Below are 15,367 nucleotides of genomic sequence, written 5' to 3' on the forward strand. Positions count from 1 at the left end.
TGACGATCCAACTACAACGGACGGTCCCACCGACGCCACTACGACAGATGTGGTTCCAACCACTGACGATCCAACTACAACAGAGGGTCCCACCGACGCCACAACGACAGATGTGGTTCCAACCACTGACGATCCAACTACAACGGAGGGTCCCACCGACGCCACTACGACAGATGTGGTTTCAACTACTGACGATCCAACTACAACGGACGGTCCCACCGACGCCACTACGACAGATGTGGTTTCAACTACTGACGATCCAACTACAACGGACGGTCCCACCGACGCCACTACGACAGATGTGGTTCCAACCACTGACGATCCAACTACAACAGAGGGTCCCACCGACGCCACTCCGACAGATGTGGTTCCAACCACTGACGATCCAACTACAACAGAGGGTCCCACCGACGCCACAACGACAGATGTGGTTCCAACCACTGACGATCCAACTACAACGGAGGGTCCCACCGACGCCACTACGACAGATGTGGTTCCAACCACTGACGATTCAAGTACAACAGAGGGGCCCACCGACGCCACTACGACAGATGTGGTTCCAACTACTGACGATCCAACTACAACGGAGGATCCCACCGACGCCACAACGACAGATGTGGTTCCAACCACTGACGATCCAACTACAACGGAGGGTCCCACCGACGCCACTACGACAGATGTAGTTCCAACCACTGACGATCCAACTACAACGGAGGGTCCCACCGACGCCACTACGACAGATGTAGTTCCAACCACTGACGATTCAAGTACAACAGAGGGGCCCACCGACGCCACTACGACAGATGTGGTTCCAACCACTGACGATTCAAGTACAACAGAGGGGCCCACCGACGCCACTACGACAGATGTGGTTCCAACCACTGACGATTCAAGTACAACAGAGGGGCCCACCGACGCCACTACGACAGATGTGGTTCCAACCACTGACGATTCATGTACAACAGAGGGGCCCACCGACGCCACTACGACAGATGTGGTTCCAACTACTGACGATCCAACTACAACGGAGGATCCCACCGACGCCACAACGACAGATGTGGTTCCAACCACTGACGATCCAACTACAACGGAGGGTCCCACCGACGCCACTACGACAGATGTAGTTCCAACCACTGACGATCCAACTACAACGGAGGGTCCCACCGACGCCACTACGACAGATGTAGTTCCAACCACTGACGATTCAAGTACAACAGAGGGGCCCACCGACGCCACTACGACAGATGTGGTTCCAACCACTGACGATTCAAGTACAACAGAGGGGCCCACCGACGCCACTACGACAGATGTGGTTCCAACCACTGACGATTCAAGTACAACAGAGGGGCCCACCGACGCCACTACGACAGATGTGGTTCCAACCACTGACGATTCAAGTACAACAGAGGGGCCCACCGACGCCACTACGACAGATGTGGTTCCAACCACTGACGATTCAAGTACAACAGAGGGGCCCACCGACGCCACTACGACAGATGTGGTTCCAACCACTGACGATTCATGTACAACAGAGGGGCCCACCGACGCCACTACGACAGATGTGGTTCCAACTACTGACGATCCAACTACAACGGAGGATCCCACCGACGCCACAACGACAGATGTGGTTCCAACCACTGACGATCCAACTACAACGGAGGGTCCCACCGACGCCACTACGACAGATGTAGTTCCAACCACTGACGATCCAACTACAACGGAGGGTCCCACCGACGCCACTACGACAGATGTGGTTCCAACTACTGACGATCCAACTACAACGGAGGATCCCACCGACGCCACAACGACAGATGTGGTTCCAACCACTGACGATCCAACTACAACGGAGGGTCCCACCGACGCCACTACGACAGATGTAGTTCCAACCACTGACGATCCAACTACAACGGAGGGTCCCACCGACGCCACTACGACAGATGTAGTTCCAACCACTGACGATTTAAGTACAACAGAGGGGCCCACCGACGCCACTACGACAGATGTGGTTCCAACCACTGACGATTCAAGTACAACAGAGGGGCCCACCGACGCCACTACGACAGATGTGGTTCCAACCACTGACGATCCAACTACAACGGAGGGTCCCACCGACGCCACTACGACAGATGTGGTTCCAACTACTGACGATCCAACTACAACGGAGGGTCCCACCGACGCCACTACGACAGATGTGGTTCCAACCACTGACGATCCAACTACAACGGAGGGTCCCACCGACGCCACTACGACAGATGTGGTTCCAACCACTGACGATTCAAGTACAACAGAGGGGCCCACCGACGCCACTACGACAGATGTGGTTCCAACCACTGACGATTCAAGTACAACAGAGGGGCCCACCGACGCCACTACGACAGATGTAGTTCCAACCACTGACGATTCAAGTACAACAGAGGGGCCCACCGACGCCACTACGACAGATGTGGTTCCAACCACTGACGATTCAAGTACAACAGAGGGGCCCACCGACGCCACTACGACAGATGTGGTTCCAACCACTGACGATTCATGTACAACAGAGGGGCCCACCGACGCCACTACGACAGATGTGGTTCCAACTACTGACGATCCAACTACAACGGAGGATCCCACCGACGCCACAACGACAGATGTGGTTCCAACCACTGACGATCCAACTACAACGGAGGGTCCCACCGACGCCACTACGACAGATGTAGTTCCAACCACTGACGATCCAACTACAACGGAGGGTCCCACCGACGCCACTACGACAGATGTGGTTCCAACTACTGACGATCCAACTACAACGGAGGATCCCACCGACGCCACAACGACAGATGTGGTTCCAACCACTGACGATCCAACTACAACGGAGGGTCCCACCGACGCCACTACGACAGATGTAGTTCCAACCACTGACGATCCAACTACAACGGAGGGTCCCACCGACGCCACTACGACAGATGTAGTTCCAACCACTGACGATTCAAGTACAACAGAGGGGCCCACCGACGCCACTACGACAGATGTGGTTCCAACCACTGACGATTCAAGTACAACAGAGGGGCCCACCGACGCCACTACGACAGATGTGGTTCCAACCACTGACGATCCAACTACAACGGAGGGTCCCACCGACGCCACTACGACAGATGTGGTTCCAACTACTGACGATCCAACTACAACGGAGGGTCCCACCGACGCCACTACGACAGATGTAGTTCCAACCACTGACGATTCAAGTACAACAGAGGGGCCCACCGACGCCACTACGACAGATGTAGTTCCAACCACTGACGATCCAACTACAACGGAAGGTCCCACCGACGCCACTACGACAGATGTGGTTCCAACCACTGACGATTCAAGTACAACAGAGGGGCCCACCGACGCCACTACGACAGATGTGGTTCCAACAACTGACGATCCAACTACAACGGAGGGTCCCACCGACGCCACTACGACAGATGTGGTTCCAACTACTGACGATCCAACTACAACGGAGGGTCCCACCGACGCCACTACGACAGATGTAGTTCCAACCACTGACGATTCAAGTACAACAGAGGGGCCCACCGACGCCACTACGACAGATGTGGTTCCAACCACTGACGATTCAAGTACAACAGAGGGGCCCACCGACGCCACTACGACAGATGTGGTTCCAACCACTGACGATTCAAGTACAACAGAGGGGCCCACCGACGCCACTACGACAGATGTAGTTCCAACCACTGACGATCCAACTACAACGGAAGGTCCCACCGACGCCACTACGACAGATGTGGTTCCAACCACTGACGATTCAAGTACAACAGAGGGGCCCACCGACGCCACTACGACAGATGTGGTTCCAACAACTGACGATCCAACTACAACGGAGGGTCCCACCGACGCCACTACGACAGATGTGGTTCCAACTACTGACGATCCAACTACAACGGAGGGTCCCACCGACGCCACTACGACAGATGTAGTTCCAACCACTGACGATTCAAGTACAACAGAGGGGCCCACCGACGCCACTACGACAGATGTAGTTCCAACCACTGACGATCCAACTACAACGGAGGGTCCCACCGACGCCACTACGACAGATGTGGTTCCAACTACTGACGATCCAACTACAACGGAGGGTCCCACCGACGCCACTACGACAGATGTAGTTCCAACCACTGACGATTCAAGTACAACAGAGGGTCCCACCGACGCCACTACGACAGATGTAGTTCCAACCACTGACGATTCAAGTACAACAGAGGGGCCCACCGACGCCACTACGACAGATGTAGTTCCAACCACTGACGATCCAACTACAACGGAGGGTCCCACCGACGCCACTACGACAGATGTGGTTCCAACTACTGACGATCCAACTACAACGGAGGATCCCACCGACGCCACAACGACAGATGTGGTTCCAACCACTGACGATCCAACTACAACGGAGGGTCCCACCGACACCACTACGACAGATGTAGTTCCAACCACTGACGATCCAACTACAACGGAGGGTCCCACCGACGCCACTACGACAGATGTAGTTCCAACCACTGACGATCCAACTACAACGGAGGGTCCCACCGACGCCACTACGACAGATGTAGTTCCAACCACTGACGATTCAAGTACAACAGAGGGGCCCACCGACGCCACTACGACAGATGTGGTTCCAACCACTGACGATTCAAGTACAACAGAGGGGCCCACCGACGCCACTACGACAGATGTGGTTCCAACCACTGACGATTCAAGTACAACAGAGGGGCCCACCGACGCCACTACGACAGATGTGGTTCCAACCACTGACGATTCAAGTACAACAGAGGGGCCCACCGACGCCACTACGACAGATGTGGTTCCAACCACTGACGATTCAAGTACAACAGAGGGGCCCACCGACGCCACTACGACAGATGTGGTTCCAACCACTGACGATTCAAGTACAACAGAGGGGCCCACCGACGCCACTACGACAGATGTGGTTCCAACCACTGACGATCCAACTACAACGGAGGGTCCCACCGACGTCACTACGACAGATGTGGTTCCAACCACTGACGATCCAACTACAACGGAGGGTCCCACCGACGCCACTACGACAGATGTGGTTCCAACCACTGACGATTCAAGTACAACAGAGGGGCCCACCGACGCCACTACGACAGATGTGGTTCCAACCACTGACGATCCAACTACAACGGAGGGTCCCACCGACGCCACTACGACAGATGTGGTTCCAACTACTGACGATCCAACTACAACGGAGGGTCCCACCGACGTCACTACGACAGATGTGGTTCCAACCACTGACGATTCAAGTACAACAGAGGGGCCCACCGACGCCACTACAACAGATGTGGTTCCAACCACTGACGATTCAAGTACGACAGACGGGCCCACCGACGCCACTACGACAGATGTGGTTCCAACCACTGACGATTCAAGTACGACAGACGGGCCCACCGACGCCACTACGACAGATGTGGTTCCAACCACTGACGATTCAACTACTACAACCGATGTGTATACTACCACCTGGGGACCAACCACCTCGACGGTTCCGGATTCTATCAGTACCGATTCCATTACAACGGAGAGTTCAATTGAAAGCAGTGCTACAAATTTAGTTTCTACTTCTTATGATTCAACTGTAACAGAGTTTCCAAGTGTGATCACTTCAGATGGAGGTTTAACATCCCCAAGTTCTAGCATGATTACATCAGAAGGTATAACAACAAAAACGAATGAGTCCACTATTGGGACATCTCGCATTACCAATTTTAAAATATCTGTTTCAGAACCTGAACAAACGACTAATGTAACTACCTCAAGTGCAACACCATCTGTGACAACACCCACAGAAATTCTTTCTACCACAACGGTGGAGACTCCTACTACCACATCAAAGGAAACGGTTATTACGACATCGACAGAAGCTTCTACTTCCGGCCCAACGCAAACTACTACGACTACAACAACGGAAACTTCTTCCACAACAATCGTAATTCCTACTGCCGAAACATCATCTTCTACTGTCACCGTAACGGAAACTCCACCTTCAGCATCAACTAAAACTTCTATTAACACCACAATGACATCTCTTTCTACTACAACAGCAGGAAATACCGAACCTACACCTTCTAGTAGTACAACTGTAAGGACACCACGGCCTCCACCAAATAGTAGTGCGTCTATAGTGGTTCCATTTGATTGGGCTATAATATTGAGTTTCTTTTTATTTTTATACAGGATGTAGTCTTTTTGTAATACATATGCTGTGAGAAATTTAGGGATCTCGTTTTGATACACATTATTTTGTGTTGATATTAGTCATAATTTGTTTTTTAGTCTCTTGTGATAGGAAGTAAGCAAAATGTTGAGTTATTGACGTTGATCTTTATGGACTGTGATACTAGTTCGTAAATTAGAATATGATAGCTGCTGATGTATTTTCACACCGCTCGTACGTAATTTATAAGTTTATAGAAGTTAAAGTAAAATACTGAGTAAATAAGTAATAATAATTATCATTATTATCATTTTATTACAATAATTGTAAATTCATTTTTGGACAAACGGACCACTCACTGATATCAACTAATCGTGGAGCTTAAGCAAAGTCTACACATGCATGATTTATTAGGGCCAATGATTCACATACAGTGTGGTACCATTAACTGGAATAAATTCGGTATCTACATGACCTTTGACTTTAGAAAAATTGCTTAAACACGTCAATTTTTATTTTACTCGATATACTTTTTGTAGTATTTTGATGCTGCAAATGTCAACCCCTTAGCTTGGACGTCGGTCACCCTTAAGAGTTTAAATGGAAAAAAGATTTAAGTAGTGCATAATTTTAAAGGTCTTTTCAACCTGACCTTGTCTAATATATTACTGTTCATCGTACAGCACAATAATACTAAAAATTATAAAAAAAATTAAACAATGAAATTATCATTTATTTTAACATAGCAAGCGTCCGAAATGCTCACCGTTGGCGTCTTGGCACAGCCCTAAACGATGCTAAGACTCTTCTCCTACATTTTCTAAAATGTTAGGAGTCATTTGCCTAATTTCCTGTCTTGTGCGTTCTTTGACTTCGTCGCATTGTAAACTTTCGACTTCAGGTATCCCCATAAAAAAAATCGCGAGGGGTAAAATCGGGAGATCTCGGAGGCCATTCTCTTGAGCCTCTTCTTCCCAACCATCGGTTTGGAAAAGTTTCATCTAGGTATAAGCGAACGTTCCGAGCACAATGTGGTGGTGCTCCGTCTTGTAACCAAATCCGTTCGTCCGGTATGTCTGGCTTCACTTCACTAAGAAAAAAATCAGATAATGTAGGAACTGGTTCATCTTCAAGAAATACTAATTGCTGTTGTGCTTTTAAATTTTCATCGGAAAATATTGATTCCAATATGCGGTTCTCCGTGATATCCGCCCAAACATTTGTTTTTGCAGGTTACTGCGTGTAATCCCTCATCCAATGAGGATTCACTATGGACCAATATCGACAATTTTGTTCATTGACATGTTCATTTAATATAAAAGTCGCCTCATCGGTATAGAAGATCCATTCCGTAGATATTCCTAATTGCTGAACAGCATTCATAATCCTTTCGCAAAATTCGATTCGTCGTTCTTCATCATCTTCAAGCAGTTCTTGACGTATTTGCATTTTTCAATATTTTCAAAACGAATGTAATACTGATTAAATTTCCACGAGCTGTGCTGGTGTAACCAGGTTTTTTTCTAATGCCAAGGTTGCCCACATGACCATGATTTCTAAATGGCTTTTCTATCTTACTTGTTGCCCCTTGATTAATGGGTGGCAAATCAGGATACTTTCGCCGAAATAATTAAACAACCTCATTTTGTGTTCAGACTCTGTCGCCGTATCCAGTAATTACTAAAATTTCTACTTTACGAAGTTCTGTTAAGTGAGGCATTATTCACCTATTTAGGCCAGAGGCTTCCTGAGTTCCTGCCTAACAGTAGTGACTGCCTCACTAAGCATCCACAGAGAAATCCAAATATGCTTGAGTCGAAGGACCAGACCGGCTACCGTCAAGAAATAATGGGGGTCCAAAGGTTCGAGGGGGTACAGAATCTCTGTTACACGAATCACAGACTAGTTGAAATACAGGGTTGACTGGCGATTAAATTATTAACAATAATGCCCGTGTACAGATTTCTGTTGCGACGAGATGCGTTAAAAGTGGTAAAGTGATTTATTCTAATTTATGAAATCGAGAGAGGAGAGAAGTTGCTGTTAGCACGACGAAAATGAGAATCGGTTCTGGTTTGGTTCCAAGAGGAGTGATCCTCTTTCCCGAAAAATGCAGGTTCCAGAGTCTGGTTCTTTCCCACGATTTCGTTGGAAAATCACCACCTTGATGCTTTCACACCATTGCCTTATCGCTAACACCCTCTGGTTCTTGGGTCACTTGCGCGGTTGTTGCGAGACATTCCATCCTAATTTACTGCGGCCCTTAATCTATTGGACAATTTGCACTTAATAAATCAGGGTGGGAGTAAACCAGATGAAAGGTGATTAGCGCGGTACCCATGGTCTGTCGTCTAATGGTATGTCGAGGTTTGCGCTCTGTTTTCTATCTATTGTTGCTTATTGCCTAGATGTTAGGGCGTTGCGTGAGGGCGATCTTTATGTCGGAGTTTCTCCAACATCACCAGTTTATTACTTGCGGGAAGTACCTCTTTTCTGTATTAAATGAAATGAACTAAATTTTGCATTGAAGGAGTGCTAAGGCATTTGTGGAATTTCGGAAATATTTCATAAATAAATTCGCAAGTCAATGAACGACATTTAAGTATGAAAATGATTTATGCTTAGTATTATTTTACTCTATGATGAAAAGTAATATATCGGATAAAATCAGGTTGAAGAAATCTTTAAAATGATGTATCACTTGAACCCCTTTTTCCTTTTAAACTTTTAAGGGTAACCGTCGCCCTATCCAAGGGATTGACATTTGCAACATTGGAGTACTTCGACAAGGTGTATCGGGTAAAATAAAAATTCACGTGTTTAAGCAATTTTGCTAAAAATCAAATGCCATACAGATGCCCGATTTATTCTAGTTAAAGTTATCACACTGTATGAATAAAAGCTCCTGTGAACTAATGAGTGTAGCTTTGCCCAAATATTTCTGCTAGAGCAGCTTTTTCTGAAAACGTGACTAACAGGATCCATTTCTTTGAAGGCATCCCCACATCACATATGAAAAGTTCCTATATTTCACTAGCAAGTACAATATTCACTTACATCAGCACTTACAGAGGTCTAACAGACAAACGCCTGAATATTATGAAAGCAGTACATAATAAAAAAATCGTATCATAGCGAAAGTGAGATTAAAATGACCTTTAAATCTCCTTAAGATATTATACAGTACGGAAAATTTATTTATTCTCGAATCATGAACCAAAACAATATTATTTTAGAAGATAAGAAATAAAAGATTCATTAATCTTCACGGAGAAATCGATCACTATGCAGTGTAAATACTACGGAAAAAAATATGATTGATTGCCTTCTAAGTAAAACAGAAAAGTACAATTTAGTTAAAAAAAAATGAGAGATGTTTTCATAGGAAGAGCAGGATTTCTTTATGTGAACACACGAATCCAGACAGGCACAGGCTCCAGTTTCCTTTGGAGAAGAGTTGTGTGTGATGAACACCAATGCCAATTTCAAATAAATGTTTCTGTGCATACTTCAGGATGCCCATGTGACGGACCGAACTATTATCGAAATCTCACGTAAATATTGAAATTCAAAAATTGAGATAAATAAGAACAAATCATTCAAAAGATTTCATAACGTAAATCCAGATAAATTAACTTTTGCTGATATAAGTAATCTTCGTTCCGTATCAAGCTTCTGAAGTGGTTAAAACGCAAATTTTTAATTTTTCTGGAGAGTTCACGATCTGCCACCTGTAAGAAAACAGAACATTCTCTCTATTGCAGTCTTTGGAGACTAACAATATTATATGTTCAAGTGGCCAAGTGGAAATTGAAAATCATTTAGAAGATGAAGCTCATTTTTAGCACAATAGCTATTTTAACAGTAATAGTTAGTTATAATGGTAAGTTTTTTTTTAGAAATTCAGTTTTATCAAGTTAGTCAAAAAGGGCATTTTTCGGGAATTTTAACATAGATTTCACATATTTAAAGTTTATAGATATAGTACCAAAACAAAGACACAAGCGCAGATATTCCTTAAAGATTCATAAAATACCCGTTTATTTGATTTCATCTTTAATTAAAGAAGAACTTGATTAAAGGAAAAACCATTAACCACTACCCCGCCAATGTCGTCAACAATTTTTAGATCAGATTCACAATTAAAGGCCATTGCTATTCACTTTGCAATTAAGAATGAATTGTGAATTACCTCCATGATGGAATAGAAATGTTATTCGAAAAGGCCTTTTATAGGTAAACAACATGACTCTTTTACTATAGAGGTGAATAACTGCGTTCGTAAATATGCAGTAGAGGTACAAGAAGTAGTTAAAAAGTAAAGATAGTTATGTGAAAGTACATAGCCCTGTAAAAGTATTTACTGTAAGCTCAAGGCTTGCGCTTCTAGTATGACATTAATTACTTGAGTTTTTTTTAATGTCTGTAGGGATATTAACAAAATGATTGATTCGATGTATCAAAAGGGCCTCATGGCTCAGGAAAAAAAAGCGTGTTCAATACGTTATCACTTTTTCAGTTAAAACTATATTTGACGTTTCTTATGTAATCACTTATATAAATGAATTTCATGCTAAATTTTGTTATTACTTAGGCGATAGTTGATAAACAGTATAATGCATTTTCTCAGCCCTTTCCGATATCTGTATCATAATGCGCATTTACTAATTCTATAACAAACATGCTAAAAATTGGATATTTTCAGGTGTTATTGAATGCTTACCGAATAATGGAAATTACATATCATCAGGCTTAAAAAATTTCCGATTTGAATCTAAAGGGAAACTATACAGCATAAATAAGGCGCAACCAAACGAAGCTGGGAGGGACGTAGGATATATAAACGAAGACAACACAACTGAAACTCCTAACTCCACTGAGACTACAACAACTCCTACCACCACTACTCCTACAACAACTTCTACCACCACTACTCCTACAACAACTCCTACCACCACTACTCCTACAACAACTTCTACCACCACTACTCCTACAACAACTTCTACCACCACTACTCCTACAACAACTTCTACCACCACTACTCCTACAACAACTTCTACCACCACTACTCCTACAACAACTTCTACCACCACTACTCCTACAACAACTTCTACCACCACTACTCCTACAACAACTTCTACCACCACTACTCCTACAACAACTTCTACCACCACTACTCCTACAACAACTTCTACCACCACTTCTCCTACAACAACTTCTACCACCACTTCTCCTACAACAACTTCTACCACCACTACTCCTACAACAACTCCTACCACCACTACTCCTACAACAACTTCTACCACCACTACTCCTACAACAACTCCTACCACCACTTCTCCTACAACAACTTCTACCACCACTTCTCCTACAACAACTTCTACCACCACTTCTCCTACAACAACTTCTACCACCACTACTCCTACAACAACTCCTACCACCACTACTCCTACAACAACTTCTACCACCACTACTCCTACAACAACTCCTACCACCACTACTCCTACAACAACTTCTACCACCACTACTCCTACAACAACTTCTACCACCACTACTCCTACAACAACTTCTACCACCACTACTCCTACAACAACTTCTACCACCACTACTCCTACAACAACTTCTACCACCACTACTCCTACAACAACTTCTACCACCACTACTCCTACAACAACTCCTACCACCACTTCTCCTACAACAACTTCTACCACCACTTCTCCTACAACAACTCCTACCACCACTACTCCTACAACAACTCCTACCACCACTTCTCCTACAACAACTTCTACCACCACTTCTCCTACAACAACTTCTACCACCACTTCTCCTACAACAACTTCTACCACCACTACTCCTACAACAACTCCTACCACCACTACTCCTACAACAACTTCTACCACCACTACTCCTACAACAACTCCTACCACCACTTCTCCTACAACAACTCCTACCACCACTACTCCTACAACAACTTCTACCACCACTTCTCCTACAACAACTTCTACCACCACTTCTCCTACAACAACTTCTACCACCACTTCTCCTACAACAACTCCTACCACCACTACTCCTACAACAACTTCTACCACCACTACTCCTACAACAACTCCTACCACCACTTCTCCTACAACAACTCCTACCACCACTCCGTCTACAACAACTCCTACCACCACTCCGTCTACAAAAACTCCTACCACCACTCCGTCTACAAAAACTCCTACCACCACTCCGTCTACAAAAACTCCTACCACCACTCCGTCTACAAAAACTCCTACCACCACTCCGTCTACAAAAACTCCTACCACCACTCCGTCTACAAAACCTCCTACCACCACTACGACTACAAATAGCCCTCCTGTTAATGGAGTATCGACAACTCTGTTAAATAGCAGCCTTGTAGTGGTATTTTTTAACCTCTTAGTGTTATTGTACAGGGGGCTCTGTTTAGATTAAAACCTCGTTTATACGCAATATTAGAAATGGACACATATAGGTACTCTTTAAGTATTATCCATATGTAAGTACTGACCTATTTCCTGCAAGTTTCGGAAATTTATTATTATTCGAGCTATTTGTTAGTGTAACATAATTACATGATTTAGATGATTAGATCCAGATGAGAAGAAACCCGAGAAATGAAAAAAACCTTTATCTACTGTCATATCAATGGGTTGTTATATTTATTATATAACATTTATAAAAAATCTGATTTAAGCCAAAATGTGTATGTCGTGGGGTTATTTATTGTATAGAGACGTATCTAGGTAAATTCTTCACTTTATTTAGATTTTTAAATTTTTATTTTTGTACCTTTTTGAAATCGAAATTTACTCATAATTATAGTCTTCCTTATCATTATAATAAAACTTTTAAAATAAGTAATTAAAAGTAATAAATGTATTTATAATATAATGATAGATAATAACAGCGCTTTTTCAATAAATTGTATTTGAGGCTTAAAACGGTGTTTCAGTATAATCTTTAACTATTAAAGATAACATGTTTATGTATATTGAGAAAATATTATATTTTTATACGTCAGTAACAAAATTTTCATGTGAGCCTCTATCATTTTCCTATAAACAAATACGTATACAAGGTACTTCCCACCAAATGGGCCACACTTCGTCGGCACTTACTGTTTATGCAAAAACATTATGATTTGGCGAATTCGTCTAGACCTTTGACCGTTTTTCAGATATTTAATTCAAATATTGATATGAGACGATTCATTCAGGTTTTCTGCACTAAACGGATTAAGTAATCGTTAGCATCTACAGGATGATATTTTCCACGGAGTCGAATACCGTAATTATTTTGTAATGTACCTCACTAGCGGTTTCAAATCAAACGTTTAGTATCGATTTTTTCGTTCTCGTCACTCCACAGTACAACCGAAAATTTCCAAAAAAATTTTAAATATAGATAAATCGTAATATTTTTTGAGGAAGAATATGTGGACCAAGGTTGACCCATTAAGTGAAAAAATAGAAAAATTAGGACATTTTCATTCGACAATACGTCATGAATTTGCTACATTTCCGCTTCGTAAGATAATAGTGAAACATATTTCGCATGAGATGATAATGTACAGGGTGGTCAAATTTAAACTGATTTAATTTTCGAAATTACTAGCAAAGTAAAGTTTGCTTAAAAAGAAGCTTTAAGGAACTCACTAGTCAAATATTGATACAGTGTCAGACTGCCGAATTACGAATTTACTCAAAATTAAAGTCCATAACACCTATGAATATTCATACCGTGCGGCTCAAAATTCTGTCCCCGTATTTTTTTTAACAAATTATTTTTTTTTTTTTTAAATTCCAAAGCAGCATGTGTGTATTTTTTCTAAATAATGCTCAAGTCACTGATAGGGCAAAAAGTTAGTAGGAGTCCTAACATAATAGCTAAAATGTTAGAAAATCTATTGGTGTCCTACAATTTATGGCAGAAACTTCAACTGGCTCCCGCCAATGCTACTGGCGGTAGATAAAAATCGACTTTGTTTTGATGATTGATTGTGATGTGATGATTATCTGTTACTCCCGATTCATTAACAGCTTTTCAGCAGAGATTTATTAGTAGAATTGTTTTTATCAAACCCATAAGGGCACGTTTTTTCGGTCGTCATATGGTTCCAAGAAGATCTGCTGTTGATTTATTCAGTCGCCCTCGCAATTATTCTCAAGCACAGAAGTCTACCTCACGTGTTTTTACGATGAAAAACGCCAGATTTCGGTACCAAGGAGTGGTCCCTCTCGCCCTTTTACCGAACTAGAAATTCCCGAAATTCACACGAGAAGAACCAGACTTCTCAACAAACATTCATAACGCACACATTGCGACCGATCATCGAAACACCTTACCACACTTTACCGAGTATTTTAAGATACACTATCTTAAGAGTGATTAAGGATCCTTGCATTTAGATCCACTAGTTTTAATAACCATCAATTAATAAATGATGTTTTAACCGACATTGTTATTAATTGAACAACTAACATCATTTCGTTATGCGAATTTGATCAAACGAAAAAACATTGGTCCTTCGAGCCGGATCTAATACTCATATATACCCAAGTAAATTGGAGGTTAAAGTGTTTGGCAATTCATCAAGGCCGCAAGACACACCAAGTGCTTGAGGAGCTAGCTATCAACGTGCACGCATCATCAATCATCGCATCAACCAGTACAGTGAGAAGTCAACAGAACATCAGCCACACCCATTCACTTATCCTACATTTTGTCATACTCGTGAAGTTTCGATTTATAATTTCTTTGAATCCATTTATCGTATACATGGACAAATATGATTGGTGACGATTTAATAACTAAACGGGCTGTAATCAAAACAAAAATCACTCGGTTTAGAAAAATCTGAAAAAACTTTTTGAGTTTTTCGAGCCAGAATATGGCCAGATACAGAGTCAAATCGAAGCGTCAATCCCAGCGAAAAATATAGACGCAATAGTAAAGGAAGCAGATGTATTTGCTAGATATCTGATTGCAAATGTAATCAATATTAATGAAGAACGTCAGGGAAACGATACAATAGCGGAAACAAACAAACATTCCCATAAAGTGTCCATACTGAAGCAGCTATCACAGATATCATTTGCCAAATTCAATGGACACTTATCAAAATAGATAAAT

At 43.3% G+C, this 15,367-nt stretch overlaps 3 protein-coding genes across 5 annotated transcripts in view; 2 read left to right on the top strand and 1 right to left on the bottom strand.

Annotated features, from left to right (window-relative positions):
* Window positions 1-15,367, bottom strand: part of LOC136347419 (trissin receptor-like) — a 159,619-nt gene that overhangs the window by 32,854 nt on the left and 111,398 nt on the right. The window lies entirely within an intron of this gene.
* On the top strand, window positions 48-6,274 carry LOC136347291 (mucin-2-like). The gene is made up of 3 exons (XM_066297174.1): window positions 48-86; window positions 149-5,711; window positions 5,784-6,274. Exons 1-3 carry the CDS (start codon window positions 48-50, stop codon window positions 6,239-6,241), a joined length of 6,060 nt encoding a protein of 2,019 aa, XP_066153271.1. The 3' UTR covers window positions 6,242-6,274.
* LOC136347346 (putative uncharacterized protein ENSP00000383309) lies at window positions 9,893-13,176 on the top strand. The gene is made up of 2 exons (XM_066297254.1): window positions 9,893-10,097; window positions 10,920-13,176. The coding sequence occupies exons 1-2, from the start codon at window positions 10,043-10,045 to the stop codon at window positions 12,665-12,667; spliced, it is 1,803 nt and encodes a 600-aa protein (XP_066153351.1). The 5' UTR covers window positions 9,893-10,042; the 3' UTR covers window positions 12,668-13,176.

Source organism: Euwallacea fornicatus, chromosome 28 (assembly GCF_040115645.1).
Source record: "Euwallacea fornicatus isolate EFF26 chromosome 28, ASM4011564v1, whole genome shotgun sequence".
NCBI classification, from domain to species: domain Eukaryota; kingdom Metazoa; phylum Arthropoda; class Insecta; order Coleoptera; family Curculionidae; genus Euwallacea; species Euwallacea fornicatus.